Source organism: Sceloporus undulatus, chromosome 6 (assembly GCF_019175285.1).
Source record: "Sceloporus undulatus isolate JIND9_A2432 ecotype Alabama chromosome 6, SceUnd_v1.1, whole genome shotgun sequence".
NCBI lineage: Eukaryota > Metazoa > Chordata > Lepidosauria > Squamata > Phrynosomatidae > Sceloporus > Sceloporus undulatus.
In genome coordinates, this window is record NC_056527.1 from 111,991,503 (window position 1) to 112,010,911 (window position 19,409).

General features: G+C 40.5%; 1 protein-coding gene across 1 annotated transcript; it reads left to right on the forward strand.

The window, feature by feature from the left end:
• The first annotated feature begins 236 nt into the window (after positions 1-236).
• Positions 237-18,171, forward strand: LOC121933851 (vomeronasal type-2 receptor 26-like). The gene is made up of 10 exons (XM_042473843.1): positions 237-746; positions 4,523-4,666; positions 7,181-7,343; positions 7,618-7,630; positions 8,547-8,718; positions 9,426-10,283; positions 11,545-11,772; positions 13,985-14,111; positions 15,317-16,211; positions 18,129-18,171. The coding sequence occupies exons 1-10, from the start codon at positions 237-239 to the stop codon at positions 18,169-18,171; spliced, it is 3,153 nt and encodes a 1,050-aa protein (XP_042329777.1).
• The last annotated feature ends 1,238 nt before the right edge of the window (positions 18,172-19,409 follow it).

Consider the following 19,409-nt stretch of genomic DNA (forward strand, 5'->3'; position numbering starts at 1 on the left):
CTTATCGATCCTTGTGTGATAAAGTTCTTAGTATCAATAAATTTAATTAAAACAAACAAGGATGCTGCATCCTAGGAAAATAGAAACTGTGTGGAATTTTGTTAGGGGTTTACACTTGCACAAACAGCACACAGGACATGGCATCTTCAGATAATCCAGCCACAGATGCTGGCAAAACATCAGGAATAAACTCTTCTAGACCATGGCCACATAGACCGAAAACCCCACAAAAAACTATGGATGCTTTTTGGCAGAAAAGACATATCAAAGATAACATCCGAATTATCTTAAATACACTCGAATACTTTGAAAAACACAATGAAAAGGAATTGGCATTAATCTTTATAGACTTTGAGAAGGCATTCGATAATGTTAGCCAGAAGGTATTATTTACAATGTTAGAACATATGGAAGCAGGGTCTCAGTTTCGAGAATGGATCCAAGAAATCTATAACCAACAGAGGGTAAGGCTGATAATAAACAACAGCAAATCTGATGAGTTTGAAATAAGAAGAGGAACACGGCAAGGCTGCCCTCTGTCGCCACTCCTCTTCATATTTGTTCTGGAAGCATTGAACCAATATATTCAAGGAGAAGAACAGATTCAAGGAATGAAAATTAAAAAAACAGAATACAAGATGAGACTGTTTGCTGACGATGTGGTATACATTTTGGAAAATCCTTCAAATAGCATTAATCGTCTGGTCAACATACTTTTAGAATTTGAAAAGATTTCGGGACACAAAGTAAATAGAGATAAGACCAATATGTTAACTAAGAATTTGAGTGAAGAAGGTATTAGATATTTGGAACAAAAGTCTGGATTCAAAGTGGAAGAAAGTGAAATATCTTGGTGTAACTCTAACCAATAGAAATACGGACCTATTCCATAATAATTACTGTATACTAAAGTTTGGAAAGAGATTGAGAAAGACTTGGATAGATGGGGAAAGATACAATTGTCATGGATGGGGAAGATTTCAACTGTGCAAATGTGTGTTCTGCCTAAGATCTTCTTTTTGTTCCAGAAAATTCCAATATTACATACACTTAAACCACTAGATATGTGGCAAAATGTAATAATGAAATTCATATGGAACAAGAGGAAAGCTAGAATAAGTAAAAAGAAAAAACAGAGGTGGTTTAGGAGTACCAGATCTGAAAATATATTATTTCTCGGCAGTTTTGTGGTGGCTAATGGATTGGATATTGCTAGAAGATGACCAGTTGTTGAATCTAGAGCAGGGGTCGGTAACCTACGGCCCGCAGGCCTGATCCGGCCTGCGGGCACCGTGGGAGCAGCCCCAGGCCGGCCCTGCCACTGATTGCCACCGGCGGCATGCTCCTTCCCCCGCCCTCTGGGATGGCCTCTGCCCTCCCAGAGGGGCGTGGGAAAGAGCTGGGGCCAGCAGCGCGCTCCTTCCCCAGCCCTCTGGGATGGCCTCTGTCCTCCCAGAGGGGTGGGGGAAAGAGCTGGGGCCGGCGGCGCTCCCCTTCCCCCCGCCCTGTGGGGAAGCCTTGGCCCTCCCACAGGGCGGGGGAGGGCAGTGGGGCCCTAGTTCCTTCTCCCCAAGCCCACGGTTGCTCCACAGCCGCGGGCCTGGGGAGAAGGAGGCAGGGGTCCCCCTCGTCCTTCTCCCCAAGCCCGAGGTTGCTAAACAGCTGTGGGCCTGGGGAGAAGGAGGCGGGGGTCCCCCTCGTCCTTCTCCCCAAGCCCACAGTTGCTAAACAGCCGCGGGCCTGGGGAGAAGGAGGCGGGGGTCCCCCTCGTCCTTCTTTTCAAGCCCGCAGTTGCTGCACAGCCGTGGGCCTGGGGAGAAGGAGGCGGGGGTCCGCAGGGGAAGAGGAGGAGGAGAAGGAGGAGGGAGGAAGGAAGGAAGGAAGGAGCAGGAGGAGGAGGGAGGGAGGGAGGGAGGGAGGGAGGGAGGAGGAAGGAGGAAAGAAGGAGGAGGAGGAGGAGGAGGAGGAGGAAGAAGAAGACATGCGCTCTTTCTGCAGGTGAGACAGTGTGACTTTCCAAAGTGCATTTCTGTGTATTTTCAGTGCTTTCAATGCTAAAAGGTCTGCTTTAACAATGAGAGTGGTGATGATGATGATGATGATGATGATGATGATGATGATGATATGTCAGTTTGTGGGACATGCACTCTTTCTGCAGGTGAGACAGTGTGACTTTCCAAAGCGCATTTCTGTGTATTTTCAGTGCTTTTAATGCTAAAAGTTCTGCTTTAACAATGAGAGTGGTTTCGGCAGTCCCCTTCGGCCGAAAGTGCCCCTTGGAGCCCGTTCGGCCAAAGGAAGGGGCCAAGGAGGAGAGGGCAGGCACATGCCTCCTCCTCCCCGAGGGGCTTTGGCAGCCCTGAGGTGTCCTTCAGAGAACACCTCAGGCCTGGCAAAGCCCCGAGGACAGGAGCAGGGGCCGCACGCCTGTTGCTCCTGCCCCTCACGGCCCCTTACTGGTCCCCAGATGTCTCTGAGAGGCAGCTGGGGGCCAAGGAAGGGCAGGAGGAGCAGGCACGCGTCTGTCACCCCCTCTCCCAACCCCCCCCCCCTTCTAGCTGTCTCTCAGACAGCTGGAGGTCGGGAAAGGGAGCAGAGAAAGCCCCACCCCCAGAGGGTGGAAGCTCCGCCCCCGGCATGCGACCCCGCCCCCGGAGGGTGGAAGCTCCCCCCCGATTCGGACCCCCAGTTGTCTGAGGGACAGCAACCCGGCCCCTGGCTCAAAAAGGTTGCCTACCCCTGATCTAGAGGGAGAAAACTTAAGATTTGGATTACACGGTTATTTATTTTACAATAAAGCCAAAATACATAGGGAGAGTAAACATCATATCCTAATAAGAGCAATGTTAAAAGTATGGGAAAAATTGAAACCGAGGCTGTGTAACCAAATTCTTCAAAGTTGTTCCCCACACGAGGCTTTCTTTGGTAGAGAGGGTATCCCAAGAAAGAAGTGGCTTAGATACTCAGATATAAATAAAGACACACAAGAGAAAACTGAATTTAAAACTCAGGAAGAGTTACTAGCATCTGGTATTAACTGCCACTGGTACTTGTTTAGACAATTGAAAGAAAGATGGAAATTAGATATGTTGGAACCAGGTTTATTAAGGACAAAAACTGAATGGGAAGAAATAATGGGAAAAGGGAAGAAAAAGGCTATTGCTAGGTTTTACAAAATTATTCTTTGTTGGAATACGGAGTAAGAGGTCATAAGACATAGTATGGTGAAATGGGCTCAAAATGTGGGGCACAATATCCCATATAAAAGTTGGGAAAACATTTGGATTAAAGGATTAAAGAATACAGTTAATCAAGATCTGAAGGAACACGTTTATAAGATGATTTACAGATGGCATCTCCCTCCGCAAAGAATCATATTAATACATAAAAATAGCAACCCAGAATGCTGGACGTGCTTAAAATCAATAGGGACCTACTACCATATGTGGTGGACCTGTGAAATAGCTAAACGATTTTGGTTAAATGTGTATTAAATAATTAGTAAAGAACTAAACATCCAAATTTCATTTCTCCCAGAGGTATGTTTGCTAGGGATGATTGAGGGAAACATGGGGGAAAATATGGCAAACTTTTGTTCTATTTGTTTACATGTGCCAGAATTGTTTATGCAAGATTTTGGAAATCGAATCAAGTTCCCTCTATGGAAAAATGGCTGATGAAAGTATTTGAGATGGCAGAACTGGACAGAATAACTTGCTGGATAAAAGAAAAAAACAAAGAATGTATAAAAGAAGAATGGGAACCTTTTTATCTCTATCTAAAAAGGAAATGGATTGATACTGTGTTGATCTGATGTAATTTACTGACATGTCTTATATTTATAATAAGCAAGATTAGTACCCAAGTACCCATACCTTATACAGTACTGAATATCTGTAAATAAGAAGGGAAGAAGGGAAAGGTAGATAAAGTAAAACATTAAGTTTAGAGGAAAAAGAATTTTTAAGGGGAAATACAATACAACCCCTTCATAAACTTGCTAAAATGCCAAATGATAGAATCCATTTAGAAGTAATGAGAAAAAGAAGTTTACTTTTGTAGTTATAAAACTAAAGTAAATACTTTCCAGAATAGAGGAGAATAGGATCACGTTTTTCTTTGTACGATAAATCTTAAGGGAAACTTTTATGTTTTGATGAAGGGTCACTGTAGATAAAGACAAAAACTTAAGATAAAACAAAGAGAATAATTACTGGAAAAGTAGAGATTTCAGCAATGGGAAGTGCTGATGTATGTTATATGTTATTTTAGACATGTAATTGTAAAAGGTGTTATGTCATGTTGGATTTATGTCTATCAATGTGTTATGTAATTAGTCTATGTGTGTATGTGAGAAAAGCAAAAATTAAAAATTTTAAAAAACTAACTATGGATGCTGGCCATGAAAACCTTCGACTTCAACGCACAGGACTGTTTCACCTTAGCTCAGTTCTCACCACAATCCTACAGAGCAGAGTTATTCTCCAAACAGGATTCAACAAAGTTACTTTTCTTTTATCAGGAAGCTCTTCTAAGCAAATGTGTTTATGGAGCCCAGTTGAAAGTCTACATTTTGAATGCCATGAAATGTGCAACTGCACTTGCAGAAGTAATTGTGGGATTACACAGGACAAAAGAGATAGCAACAGGTTCTTACAGTTCCTTGGTGAATGTCCTCTTTATCTTGTCCATTCTATTGCTTTCATATTGAGAATTGATGCTCTCTGTCTTGACTTCACAATTCACTTCCTCCTGTGAACTCCTTTCCAACTCATGTTCTACCAAGTCACAGCAACCCCTACCCCAACAGTTCTCTAATAAATAACTTAAGATGATCTTTTATTAAGGACTCCAGACCCCAGCTTCCATATAGGTTAACATGTACAGGTTAGCATCATGTTGGTTATTGCAACTACAGCAGACCCATTCAATTAACTATTGAGTGGTCAGTCAACATGTAGGTGAATCCCATCAGTTCAGTGGGTACACTCCAGTCAAGACCTCTTCCTCTCTGATAGACATCTCATATAGCATATAATGTGGCGGGGTATTTGTCAGTTAAATGGAACTTCATTGGCCTTATTTTGTTCTGGGGCCAGAAAAATTCTGGATCTTCTGGTTCCAAAGTCTTGAGTTCAGTAGCTAACCCTCTGCTTTCTTGGGTGGTCGTTGAGAGTGGGGAAAGACAGGTTTAAAATGAAAATTTGGAATGATGAGCTGGAAGAGATCCGTCATATCACATCTCTTGATGCCTTTAAAAAGGTGATAAAAACTAATCTCTTCCGATGGGCCTTCCCAGACTGATCTCTTAAAGAATCGATCCATCCATCTGATCTACCTGTCCTCCCCCCTCCTCTTAATAGGGTCACTCTGGCTTAACCTTGTTGTCATGTACTGCACTGCTGTTGGGATTTTTATTTGAATTTTATGATTTTTTTTGTCCTTTTAGGGAGGGAGGGAGGGAGGGAGGGAGGGTTGGAGGGTGGTAGTTAATAAGGGAATGCCTTTTGTATGCTTTATTATTCTTTGCAATTGTTGGTTTTTTTGGTCTGCTGTTACCTGCCTTGATACACCAATAGGAAGAGGCGGGATACAAATAAATATTTTATTATTATTATTATTATTATTATTATTATTATTATATTTTTTCTGAAAATTCTTTCCAGTGCTCCTACACTCATTGCCCAAGCGTACCTCACACATGTAGATTTCTTCTGCAGTTCAAATAATTATTGATATATCAATGAACAAAAAAGAAATGACAAAATGCAATCAATAGTTTAGTGGCTCCTCCACCTGCATCATATAGTCGGTGGGAGAGGCAACTGTTTATCCAACATAGAGGTTTGCTGTAAAATTATGCAATATGGACCCAACCATGTTCTGATGTGGCATTAAGTGTGTTCTTCCTAGTGGTGGCTGCAGGCTTCTGGGTCAGAAGGGTAATGACTCCATGCTTGGTTTTAGCTCAAACTTAATCACCCAATGTTCTAATTTATTTTAATTTGAACCTATTTAAAGTTCATACTCAAATTTGGAGCAGACTCATCACCTCACTGACATGGAAGTCACCAGTCAGCACTGTTCATCTTCTGCACTATCTCCACTGTGCTCATTGGTATGCTCCACTTTAGTTGTTCTACTGTCACACATTGGTGACTGCACCAAAATGACAATGTTGAACTTGTAGTACATACTATTTTATCTTTTTAACTATTGATCTTATTTAAAAAACCAACAACCTGTGCTCACTTTAGGTATTTTTCTTTCCTGGACCGATAAAGAATATAAACTTATGATTTTCCTTTAATTTCAATTTAGCAGTTTGTCAATACCACAGATGTTTGACACTAGCAAGACAAAGTGTGTAATATTAATATGGATTAATCCATTGCAAGCACCAGATCCTATCTGATTTTGGAATCTAAAGCAGGTCCAGTTAATCCTTGGACAGGGGCCCATCAAAGAATACTAGGTGCTGTATTTTAGGGGAGGTCAATGCCAAACCATCTCTGAGTATGCTTTGCCCACGAAAACTCTGTAAATTTCATGTGATCACTATAGGTCAGTAAGTAACTTGAAAGTGTACGCATACACACATACACACACACACACACACTATTGCAAATGAGGTCTTCCCATTAGATTTTCAAGCATTCCACTTTTTAAACATACAAGTAAATGTTTTGCAGACTTGTATCTAGTGTGCTAAAAGGTTCACTGTTTTCTGTAGGCATTTCCCAGATGTGGGCCACTTGTTTACTCCTTATTCAGGTGGACCAGGCATGTTGTGTTGTGATATTTCTTCTATAATGTGACCAAGAAAGAAATAGTAAATATGTCATTACATCTTCTCTATAATTATCATATTAGCTATGATTGCTTATAGTACGTCTCCAAATCCACAAGGGGTTTGTAGAAACACCAGCAAAAGTATAACCTAGCTCCATACACACAATTAATATCTTCTGGTACTCCTCAGAGCTGAGGAGACAATCAAGGCTTTGTCTGTTTGTTCATTAATATGTTATGCTCTACAATTCTGGGCTTAAACCAAGTGAGGCAGTCATGTAGACACATTGAAACGACACTATGGAATCCAATCAATCAATATAAAGGAAGAAGACTTTCATGCAAGATTGTGCTGTTGATGGTGTGCTTATTCATTTTGCTGCCTCAGTCAGTATGCTATGTCCCTGTTGTGAAATGCAATATTAGTGATCCTATTCCTATTCTTCACAAGTACAATCAGTTTGGAGATCTCAGCATTGCTGCCGTTGTTTCTCACATCTACAGATTTTCTAATCCAATGAGTTTCCAAAAACATCCCTCTGGAGAACTCGGTGGTCAACCGGTGTAAGTTCTTCATTTATTTACTTACAAGATTAATACAAGATGACCTCTCCTTAGCAGCCAAGATAACTAAACTGAGACTGTCTTAGAAGCCAAGATGACTAAAGTGAGATTGGACACATCATGAAAAGACACAGGTCATTAGAAAAGAAAATAATGCTAGTTAAAGAAGAGCCAATAAGAAAAGAGAAATACTGTATTATGGGTGTATAGACCGAATCAAGTAAGACAAGGTCCTAAATGTGTCAAACCTGAGCAGGGCAGTTGATGACCGAGTGTTTTGGAAACCTCACATTTGTAGGGTCATCATAAGTCAAAATCAAGTTGATGGCAATTAACAACAAGAAAGGCTGGTATTCTCCTTTGAATCAAATGATTCTCAAGTTAGACTACAGTGGGTTATTATAACACATATCTTTCAAATAAATGCATAAATGCAGGATGTCTGAGCAGTCTTGTTTTATAAATTTCATGATTTCTAATAACTGGAAATGCCTCATTAATGTTGATGTTTCATGAGTCAGGGAATGAATGACTCCACACTGTCTTATTTTCTCTAACCTTAGACAACAGATTAGAAGGTTAGAAATGGGCAGAGATTAAGTGAGCTACACTCATTTGTAAAGAAATTCAGGGGTCTTAATTTAGCCGTACCTAATTTCTTTGCTTGGGGTTAAATTCTGAGTGCCTTAGGCTCAATCACATTCAATTTCTTGAACCTGGTTTGGGCTACTGTGAATTGTGCATGCATCGACTGAGTAACAGGTGGCAGTATACAAAGGGATCTTGCAGCAGCTTTGAGACTAACTGTTCAGAAAAGGCTGTAGCATGTACTTTTGTAGATATGACTACTTCCTCAGATGCATAATGGATATTTTCCAAAGCAATGCCAGTATTTTTCGAGTGTTCAGAGAAGTAAAAAAAAATGGAAAGTGCATGGAGAAATGTCATTTTGCACTTTCATGGACCGTAACCAAATAATCAATGTCATAATTATTGGCTCTTTATTGAATTGAGATTTAGAAGTGTCCTCTTCTGAAGCAGATGTGCTGTAACACGACATGTGCCATTCAATGCAGAGTACTTTTTCAGACTTATCAGCACATTTCGGCCTTGGTATTTGCTGTAGAGGAGATTAATGAAAACTCCCAGATCTTACCCAACATCACCCTGGGCTTCAGCATCTATAACAGCCATTTCAGTCCAAGTTGGACTCATCTTGCATCCATGGAACTTCTCTCCTCAGGGAGGAGATTCACCCCTAACTATAAATGTAACTTGGAGAAAAACCCAATAGTAGCTATTGGGGGACCTGACATTTGTCTCCACATGACACCCACCCTTAGCCTCTATAAAATGCCACTGGTAAGTCGAGCATATGGAACATAGTTTGGGAATTTTATGGGTCATTTATAACCATCCCAGGAAGAAAAAATGGGGAAACAAGGGCAGGGTGAGAGACAGGATTGCTAAGGGTTGGAGTAAAGGTAAAGGGACCTGTCACATATATTTGTTAGCAAACAAAGGGCCATCCATCACTTCTATGGGAGAAAATTGCTTAAGTCAAGAGCAGCAACTAAGAGGGTCTGACCCAAATCCCCACGAAATACACTTGTGATGGTGGCAGGATGGAGAGACACATTTCCTCTGAGGATCCCCCTATGGGCAAACTCATAGAGGGAGAACTCAGAATGTTCTGGAGACATAGGACCATGGAGTTGGAAGAGACCACAAGGTCCAACCCCATTCTGCCATGCAGGAATTCACAATCAAAGCATCCCTGACTGATGGCTATCCAGCCTCTGTTTAAAAACCTCCAAAGTAAGCCAAGGGCAAAGGGAGAAAGATGGTGGAAGAGAAAGAAACTGGAACATTTTTGAAGTGGTTTAAACATTAAGACTGTCCTAATTAATCAGAGTAGTTGGAGGGTATGTGGTACCTTTGTCACTAGCTGAGCTTGAAAGAAGAGAGGTTGTGCTCCAAAAACCAGTAACATTTCAAAGAACTGAACCTATTAGAGTTCAGAAACAGAATATACAAACCTTATTATTTATGTCCTCTGCTTTTTCCAGCTAACGTATGGCTCTGCTCCAGTAATGAACAATCCAACTGAGTCAGTTTTCTTTCAACAAATGTTTCCAAATGAGGTCCATCAGTACAGAGGGATTCTACAGTTACTGCTATATTTTAGGTGGACATGGATTGGTGTTCTTTCTGTGAATAATGACAATGGAGAAAGGTTTGAACGGGATGTGCTTCCCATGCTTTCCCAGCATGGTGTGTGCTTTGACTTCATAGGAAAATTCCTCTTAATGATTTTTTACAGCGACTTCCTCAAAGTAATGGATGAAGGAACAGACATGTACAGAGTTGTCATGGAAAGCACAGCCAATGTGCTGGTCTTGTATGGTGAAATTCAGACTATGGCACTGTTCTGGACATTGCTCCAATTGCATGAAGTGGAGGATGATATACCAAAGAAGACAAAGATCTGGATTATGACTGCCCAGATGGATTTTGAATCAATTTCCGTTCAAAGAAACTGGAACATAGACTTCCTCCATGGAGCTATATCCTTTGCAGCTCCCTCAAAGAAAGGGTTAGGATTCCAGGAATTTCTTCAGATCAGAAATCCTGCTTCACAAGAACATGATGGCTTTATTAGGGATTTCTGGGAGCAGGCTTTCAATTGTTATTTCTTCAGCCCTGAAACCCAAGAGCAATCTGAGAGAACCTGCACTGGTAGGGAGAAGCTGGAGACTCTTCCTGCATCTACTTTTGAAATGACCATGTCTGGACACAGCTACAATGTGTACAATGCTGTCTACACTGTGGCACATGCTTTGCAATCATTGCAGTCATCCAAACCCAAGCAGAGACCAGCAGTGAATAGAAGGAGGCAAAAGCTTCAGAATCAAGAGCCATGGCAGGTAGCCTGTCCTGAGTAATCAAATATGGGAAGCTCATCCTATTTGGGGTTGCAGTGTTAGTGCCTGGACTATGTAGAAAGATGGCTCTTCTAAGGAAGGGTGTGCACCAGGGATCATATGGGGCTCTCAAGCCTGCTTTTGAAGCACGCAATGTCTCCAGATTTTTCAAACGGCTCTTCTCCCCCCCCCCCCCCCGACTAATTGTCTTTGATCTAATCTGCACTGTAGAAATAATGCAGTTTCATGCTACTGTAACTGCCATGGCTTGATGTGATGGAATTCTGAGATTTGTAGTTTTGTGAGATATTTCTGTCAGAGAGCTCTGGTGCCACAATGAGGTACAGATCCAGGATTCCATAGGATGCAGCCATGACAGTTAAAGCAGTGTGAAATTAAATTATTTCTGTATTGAAGATTCGACCTTTTGGAAGCCTCTGGTAGTATCAACACATCTTTTCAATAATAGGGCCCCAATGTACTATTTAAAACCAATAACCAGAAAAGGACGGCCACCCACATCAGGTTTCATTTTCTTGGAGCAAGGTGTTATTGCCATCTTTTTAACCATCCATTTGGGACCTAGAGACTCCTAAGAGCAGAGAATTGCACCCCGCCTATCTACCACAGTTGTCAATCTTTGCTCTAAGGGGGATGGCGTTAAGGAACTGAAACGCTGGACCTGTCATAAATTCCCTTTTGAAGTTGCATTCAATGCACCTTAAATTTAATGCATTGATGTATTAAATGCATATTAAATCCATGGAGAACTTGCCAACTACTTCTGTACCCACGTGGTGTTCCTATTATATCACAGGAACTGCAGTGGGTTGAATGTTGCTGTTCTCGCTGTTGTTGTTCTTGCTGCTGCTATTGATACAACCGACAGCATTTCTAGTGCTTCTTTACTGTGTATGTTATGCCACTTCAAGTCAGCCCCATTTTATCATGGGTTTTACTTGGCAAGGTTATTCACAGATTTGCCATTGCCTTCTTCTTAGGCTGAGACAGTGTGAATGATCATCCCGTGGGTTTCCATGGCTCACTGGACGTTTGAAACCTGGTCTCTCAGTGTCCTAACCCAGCATTCAAACCACTATACCACACTGGTTTATTCACTATTCAATACTATTATTACCCAGGACATTAATCCAAAGGGAGCTAATACTCTACCAAGAAGATCATAGGTATTCTCATCTATGGTGATCTCTGCTTATTGTTTATTTACATCTTTTTTTAAATGTATCTCTTTCTTTCAATGTAGCTACACCGCTTCCTAAGAGGTGTCTCATTTAACAACAGTGCTGGGACAAGGATTTCCTTTGACCATAATGGGGAATTAGTTGCAGGATTTGATATTATTAATTGGGTGACATTCTCAAACGGATCCTTTCTTAGAGTCAAAGTTGGAAGTGTAGACCCCATGGGTCCCAAAGACAGTATGCTCCATATTTCAGAGAATGCCATCATATGGCCCAGCTGGTTTAACCAGGTAAGAGCTGCATTCTTATGTTTCCTTTTGTTTCACAATAGTTCAAAGCATTATTTTTAGTTCCACTCCTGGGTCAGACTCAGTGCTAAATATGTCTTTCCCAAGTGTTGTAGCTACCTCCATAAGGCAAGAAGAACCAGAGAGATTTAGCTCTGTTCATGGTACAGAGATAAGGGATATTTCTCCTTTCTAGGAATGTATATATATTGGGGGTATTTTCTTCTTTTGAGTAATTTTCTTCCCACTGCAAAAGAATCTGAACACTGCACAATCTTGAAGATTATTGTCAATTTGGGACTCATTTTATATAAAATACGCACACACTATTTTCCCACAGAAGATGGCATGTGCAAATTTTGTAGAGAATAACTCCCAAACTGTGAAGATTCTTGCAGCCCAGGATTCTTTTTGTGAGGGCTTCTCAGCACTTGAGAAACATGTTTTTGACCAACTGAAAGATATAGCCTTGTTAGTCTCTGGAATCAGTATACAGACAGATCTTGTAGCAGCTTTAAGACTAACTGAAAGAAAGAACAGCATAAGCTTTCATCAATTTCAGTCTATTTCCTCAGATGCATTTTGACCATTTTATGAATATTTTTAAATATTCTTTCCATCCCTAGTGCTCTCTGCATATTATACATTTCTTATAAGGACCACCTCCAATGACTAAAATTAGAGAAATAAACCCTTGTTCCATGGATGCATACTACATGTCACAAGAACAGATTGTTTGAACAGCTTGGATGCATACTACCTATTAAGAAAATATGAAAGATTTTAAAGTTTTAAAACTGGGGGTGCAACCTTGCATACTGTATACTTACCTGGAAATAGATATCCCAGTGGGATATACTGTTAAAGAGACTTGTCTATATGACTCTTGCATATATTTCTGTCTCTGCAAATTACTGAAGCTTTGTGAACATTTTGGCTCTGAGTCATCCATATTGCAAGGGGGCAATATTGCAAGCCACACTGAAGAAAGAGGGATTTGTTCCTAAGGAAAATTCACAGAGTCCTTTGGATAGCCTGTCTTTACTGGAGAATCAATTATCAACTTGAGATGTATCTGCACTTTAGAAATAATACAGTTTGATATCACTTTAACTGCCATCGTTCCAATCTGTAGAATCCTGGGCTTTGGAATTTTCTGAGGAACCAGCACTTTTTGGCAGAGAAGGCCAAAAACCTTGTAAAACTACAAATCCCAAGTTTCTGTAGGATGGAGCCATGGCCTTTAAAGTGATGTCAAGCTGCATTACTTCTACAGTATAGATGCACCCTAAGAACTCAGCTTTAGCAGTTGCCATCCACATTCGGCTAAAGCCGGGCTGTACAGCCATTGGGCAAATGTGGACACACTGGCATTGTAAGAAAAAGTGCAGGTCATCACTAGAGATATCATCTTGCTGAGGTATTATGGTAGTGTTACTCTTGAGAATGCTAGAATTCAAAGATAGAGCTGTGTTAGTCTGTAGAATAGCCTGTAAAACATCTGAGGGAGTAGACTGAAGTCCACGAAAGCTCATGCTGCCACCTTCTTTATTTCAGTTGGTCTGAAAGGTGCTACAAGATCTCTCTTGATAAAGCTGCTGGCTGTGCTCTTTTCACATTTGTGTAAGGTAATTTCCAGTGCCCCATTCACCTGCAATGCAATGGACTGGCTTAAAGGCCAGTCAGCATGCAGGCACCGTTCTTCATGCTGACAGTTCTCCACTCCTATGAGAGCAATAACATTAACAGGAATGGAAACAAAATGGCCATCGCTGTTCTTGCCATTTATTTAAATATGCATATAGAAATATATGATCTATTGCTGTTGACCAGGATCTCAGTCCATAAATTTTCCGCTCTAGGAATGTGGTGTCAGTCCCAAATTTTTGGGAGTGCCCCCTTCTTTATGTGGGGGTCACTGCATTCTATGCATGAGAGCGTTCTCTCTTCTTCTCTTCCTGTTTTGCTACAATAATCAGAATACTTTAGCCAGTATAGCCATTGCTCATGTTGGCTGTGGGGTTCTAATAGTTCTAGCCCAAAAAAGGAATTTTTCTATTCTCAGGTTTTCTTTGAAAAGGTGATATCATTAAACTATGAAATGTCATCCATCAATCCATCCGTTGCTTAATTATACATTCCCCATTAAGACACAATCTGTCAAAGTATCTTCCTCCACCATGTTAAAATAGTCTCCTTCTTTGCTTATGGGCAGGTACAACCTCTTTCTTTGTGCAATGACAACTGCCATTTAGGCCACAGTAAGTCAAAGAAGGAAGAAAAACCATTTTGCTGCTATGATTGTTCACCATGTCCAGAAGGGAAGATCTCAAACCAAACAGGTAAGAGGGGTTGTATACAGAATGTATGGCAGTTATTTGTTGTGATCTAACATGTGCACATTACTGTATGTGAATACGTTCTTCCCTCATAACCCTCATTGGGTTTGATTTAAAATCTTGCATTGCATTTTGGGTGATAGATAAACAAAAAGTAGCTAAACTGTACAATCTTTTTTGGAAAAGGAATTTAGAACAAGAACTGATCAAGCCAACAATGATAAAGTGGGCGCAAGTTGAAGGATACAATATAGATCCAGAAAAATGGGGAAAGGCTTGGAAATATACTAACAAATTTAGAGCATCCCAAAATCTAAAGGAGAACTACTTCAAAATCGTAAACAGATAGTATCTTTCATCATGGGCAATAAATCAAATTGATAAATCAGGCTTGGAGATGCCAAGCAGGGAACAGCACTGTTTTTCATACTTGGTAACAGAAGGTAGATTAATTATAACAAAGAATTGGAAATCTAAAGAGGAATTTTAGGTGAAGATTGATTTGAGAAAATAAAGAGATGATGGAGATGGGCCAATTAATGAATTTAATACATGACAAACCATAAGATTTGACTGAAAAGGAGCTGCAACCAATTATAAGTTATGTATACAAAAAACAATAATGCCAATTACTGCATGGAAAATATAGAGACAGATAGTAAAGGTTAATTAAGAAAGACCTAGATAAAAAGTTGAAATAATGAAGATCGAGATAAGGGTCAGCAAAACTAGATAAGACTAGATAAGATAAAACTGGATAAGATAAGATAGATAAAAAAGGTAACAGATGGCTAGGAGAAGACAGGAAGAAAAGGAATTATAATGGAGAAAGGATAATAATGTATTAGTAGATATGTGTTTTTCTATGTGTGTATATTTTATGTATTAAAATGAAAATAAATGCAGGGAAAAAAGCTTGCATTGAAGTTAAAATGGGGTCAAACTGCATTAAATCTGCAATTTGACAGCAGCCAAAGAGAATCAGAACGAAAAGATGACATTCAACATGTTCAGCAGCCTCAAGATTTAGGGCTGGAAAGACTATTGAGAAATATCCTTCAGTATGGATGTTTGGGAATGGGAATGTGATTGAGTGAGAAGGCAACATGTTTGCATTCCAGATTTGGACATTTCCAGCATGGCATTCAGTGTGAACACTGTGAAGATTATATGAAGCATTGTCATGCAACCCAGGTTTTCTTTTTCAGACATGAGCGACTGTTTTCAATGCCCAGAAGATAGCTATGCAAACCACAACCGGAATTTATGCATTCCAAAAAATCTAACTTTCTTGACATATGGAGAACCGTTGAGGATTAGCTTGACCCTTTTTGTGTTTGCTTTCTCTTCCCTCACAGCTTCAGTGCTTGGAGTCTTCATTAAATATCGGGAAACACCTATTGTCAAAGCCAACAACCGGAGCCTCACATACCTTCTTCTCAACTCACTATTGCTATCCTTCCTTTGTGTTTTGCTATTTATTGGACAACCTGATAAATTCACATGTCTCGTTCGACAACCAATTTTTGGCATCATCTTCTCAGTGGCCGTTTCTTGTGTATTGGCAAAAACCATTACTGTGGTCCTAGCTTTCCTGGCCACGAAACCAGGGTCAAGCATGAAGAAATGGGTGGGGAGAAGGATAGCCAGCTCCATTGTTATTTCCGGCTCCATTATCCAAGCCATGATTTGTACACTATGGCTGTCCCTTTCTCCTCCATTCCCAAATTCTGACATGCATTTGATGCCTAAAGAAATAGTATTGGGATGTGATGAAGGGTCAGCTGCTATGTTCTACGCTGTCTTGGGTTTTTTGGGATTTCTAGCTATGGTCAGCTTCACTGTTGCTTTTCTAGCTAGAAAACTGCCAGATAGTTTTAATGAAGCCAAGTTTATCACCTTCAGCATGTTGGTTTTCTGCAGCGTTTGGGTGTCTTTTCTTCCTACCTATCTGAGCACGAAGGGGAAATACATGGTGGTTGTGGAGATTTTTTCAATCTTGGCCTCTAGTGCTGGTTTGCTGGTTTGCATCTTTTTCCCCAAATGCTTTATCATTGTGTTGAGGCCTGAGCTGAACAACAAGCAGCAGTTAATGATAAGAAAGTACTGAACTTATGAAAGACTACTTTGAACCACAAGCACAGTGAAATCCTATGGCAGCTGTGACATAAGAAAGTTCAGTTTAGTCCTGGTGCCCAATATGTGGAATGCAATTTCCAAGGCTCGTGACACATTAGTCACTCTTTGTTAGCAATGTGGCATCTGTTGGTAAACAAGTCCACTTTTCCTCCTGTGAAGTTTAGTCATGTTGACATATACCTAGATAGTGTTCTGCACTGGCTTGTTAGATTTACCCCCACTCTCAGCTCTAGGGTGCAAATGTGGCTGATACTGTAGAGTTCACCTAGGAGTTCATTTATTTTTGCAAACTCATACGTGAAAATAATCTTGAGGATTATTCCCCATATCACAACAGAGAATCATGTATGTTTTATTGCAAATACAAAAGATTGGAAAGAACAGAGGGAAAGAAGGGAGAGAGGAAGGGAGGGGAAAAGGAAAAATGATAGAAAGGAAAAGAGGAAAGGGAAGGAATGAAATAGGAAAAAAGGAAGGAAAAAAAGAGGGAGGGAGGGAGGGAGGGAAGCACTTAGAATATAATTATAGGTTAGGCATAGACATTAATATGGGATGAAAATGACCTAAATCATCTGGATTCCTCAAACTAGGTCCATTGAATCAACAGAATGTATGAAAGTGTTGACTGATCATTTAACAATTAATTCATTGTTTTTTGTGGGTTTTTCAGGGTATGTGGCCATGTTCTATAAGAGTTTCTTCCTGACGTTTCGCCATCATCTGTAGCTGGCATCTTCAGAGAATGCTTAGTAGGGGATATGATCAGGCTAAAATAGCTATTAAACAATGTTTCACTGACATAGAACACCAATATACCTAGGACCTCCTTTATTTCCAGTGAAAATATCATATATTTTATAGCTTTTATGGCACATATAAGTAATGTAGAAGTGCCCATACGCCATAATGCCTTCACCTTGACTTGATCTTGTGGTCTTTCTTCATCTGTCCTTGAAGGTTGCTATAGGAAGTTCCCATAACTGGAAAGGCACTGTCCTTGTGGTTCTGGTCAAATAGAGTCAGTGGAACATGTACTTTTTCAGTGTCTATAGTAAAGACATCTGCACCCTACGTTTATTTTGCCAATACTGCACAAACATTCAGGATGTTCAGAGTAGCATTTTGTTACCTTGTCGCTGTCAGATATTAATCCTACTATAATTCATAAAGTAGTAAAATATTGTGCAGCAGTAATTAAAATCTGACAGGTGAAGACTTGCACATCGGATTAGTAATTGAACATCTAGTTGGGCTTTGTCAGTTCTGTCCTTTGACAGATGATTATCTGTATTTGTATATATTTATTTTATATGTATTTTACATCTTTTATGAGTTTTGTTATTGTATATAGTATTTTGCATGGTGTATTTTGTTGTTCTTACGCTGCTCTGTACCATAATAAATCTTTATCCTCTCAGGGAATGGTGGATGATGAATGTTTGCCTTTCTACTCTTGAAATATAAATCACCTTACCACAAGAGAAAGTGCAATGTTACATCTAAAGTGCACCATGTTCAACCCTAGATCCAATGGTTGGAGGGATAAGGGCACAATGGATGTTTCTCTTTGGCGGTAGGAAAGAGCATAGCAACACAGGGACATGTCTTCCATGCACAGAGGCCCTTTTATTCCTGACGGAAGTTTGCAGCTGCTGTTATTTGTTTAAACACACATTGTGCATTGAAGACTCAAGTGAACTAATTCATTCTTCATAGAGACAAGATATTATTCTCACAAATTTCCCCCCTCAAATAAATGAAACAAAGTCATAAGCTTTTCCAACGATCCTATCCTAGTCATAGGTTTTCCATCTCTGAGTTTTTGGTGCAGACTTGTGTTTTCCTCTCATTATAAATTCAAGCTGCACAGATTTTTCTTAGCTCTGCAAGGAGTAATATTCTCTGTATAAGCCAGCTTCTTTAAAAAGCCTCTTGCATATGAGATAGAGAGATGGAAAGCCCTAGGTCCACACATTCTGAAAAACCATATGTCTCCATATGAACCTGACAAAATCTTAAGATCCGGAGGGGCTGGCTTTCACTCACTTCCACCACCCTCATAGACTCATTTGGTGAGGATATGGGAGAAAGCCTTCACAGTGGTTCCTCCTAGCTTCTAGAATTACCTTCTGCAGGAGGCTAGGTTGGCTCTCTGTCATTTTGATAGCAAGCAAAGATACTTTTATCCAGGCCTTTACTGTATAATTGCTTGAAGTGAACCTTCTAATGGGGGAGGGGGGGAGGTCTTTTTTATTTATTTTTCTTTTGTAGGTTGTTAAAATTATTTTATGCTTTTTAATATGATGATTTTTAACCGTGTTTAAAATTTTATCATGTTTTAGCTGATTCTTTTTGTGAGCCACCTTGGATTCCTCTTTGGGAGAAGGCTGTTTTCTTTGTTGTTGTATGCCTTTAAGTTGTTTCTGACTGATGGAGACCCTAGGGTGAACTTATCCCTGGGTTGAAAGTATGCAACTCACCCAAGGTCACCTAGTAGGTATCTGTGGCCAAGCAGGAACCTGACCCCTTATCTCCAGAATCATAGTCCACTACATCATGCAGGCTCTTTTCAAATAAAGGGCAGCATATGAATGGATGGATGGTTGGATGAATTTAACACCTCATTCAGTTTGTCCTTGTGCCTCCACAATGTATAACTAGAATGGCATTCTGCTGAAAAAGGACATTGGGGCAGTACAGACTGCCCCGAAATGGCAAGCTGGAATCACCTGTGTTAACTGTGGAAGGATGGCACAGCCACCAAACCACGTACTGTCCCTCTGCAGTAAAAAGAACCTGCTTCTTCCGGGTTCTTTTGTGGCGTGTTGCGTACGTCACGAGTGCGCCATTGGCACATTCGTGACATACGCAACATGCAGCAATGTGCAGTGGTGGCGGCATCATGGCAGTTCCCATGTGGACAGGATGCCACCATGATTATAACGCCCATATGCACTAGAGTTCTGGAGCATACGGTTGCCGTATGCTCTAGAACTCTAGTTTCAACATCTGCACACTACTTTTGGCCAATGTGTCTCGGCCCATTGTCCCTCATTTGTGCCTGGTGTCCTACATGAACTTTAAAGAGGATTTTCAAGGTTCCAAAATAGGTTCAGAACCTTGCAGAATTCATTCAAGGTTCACATTAAAACCAAGAAGATT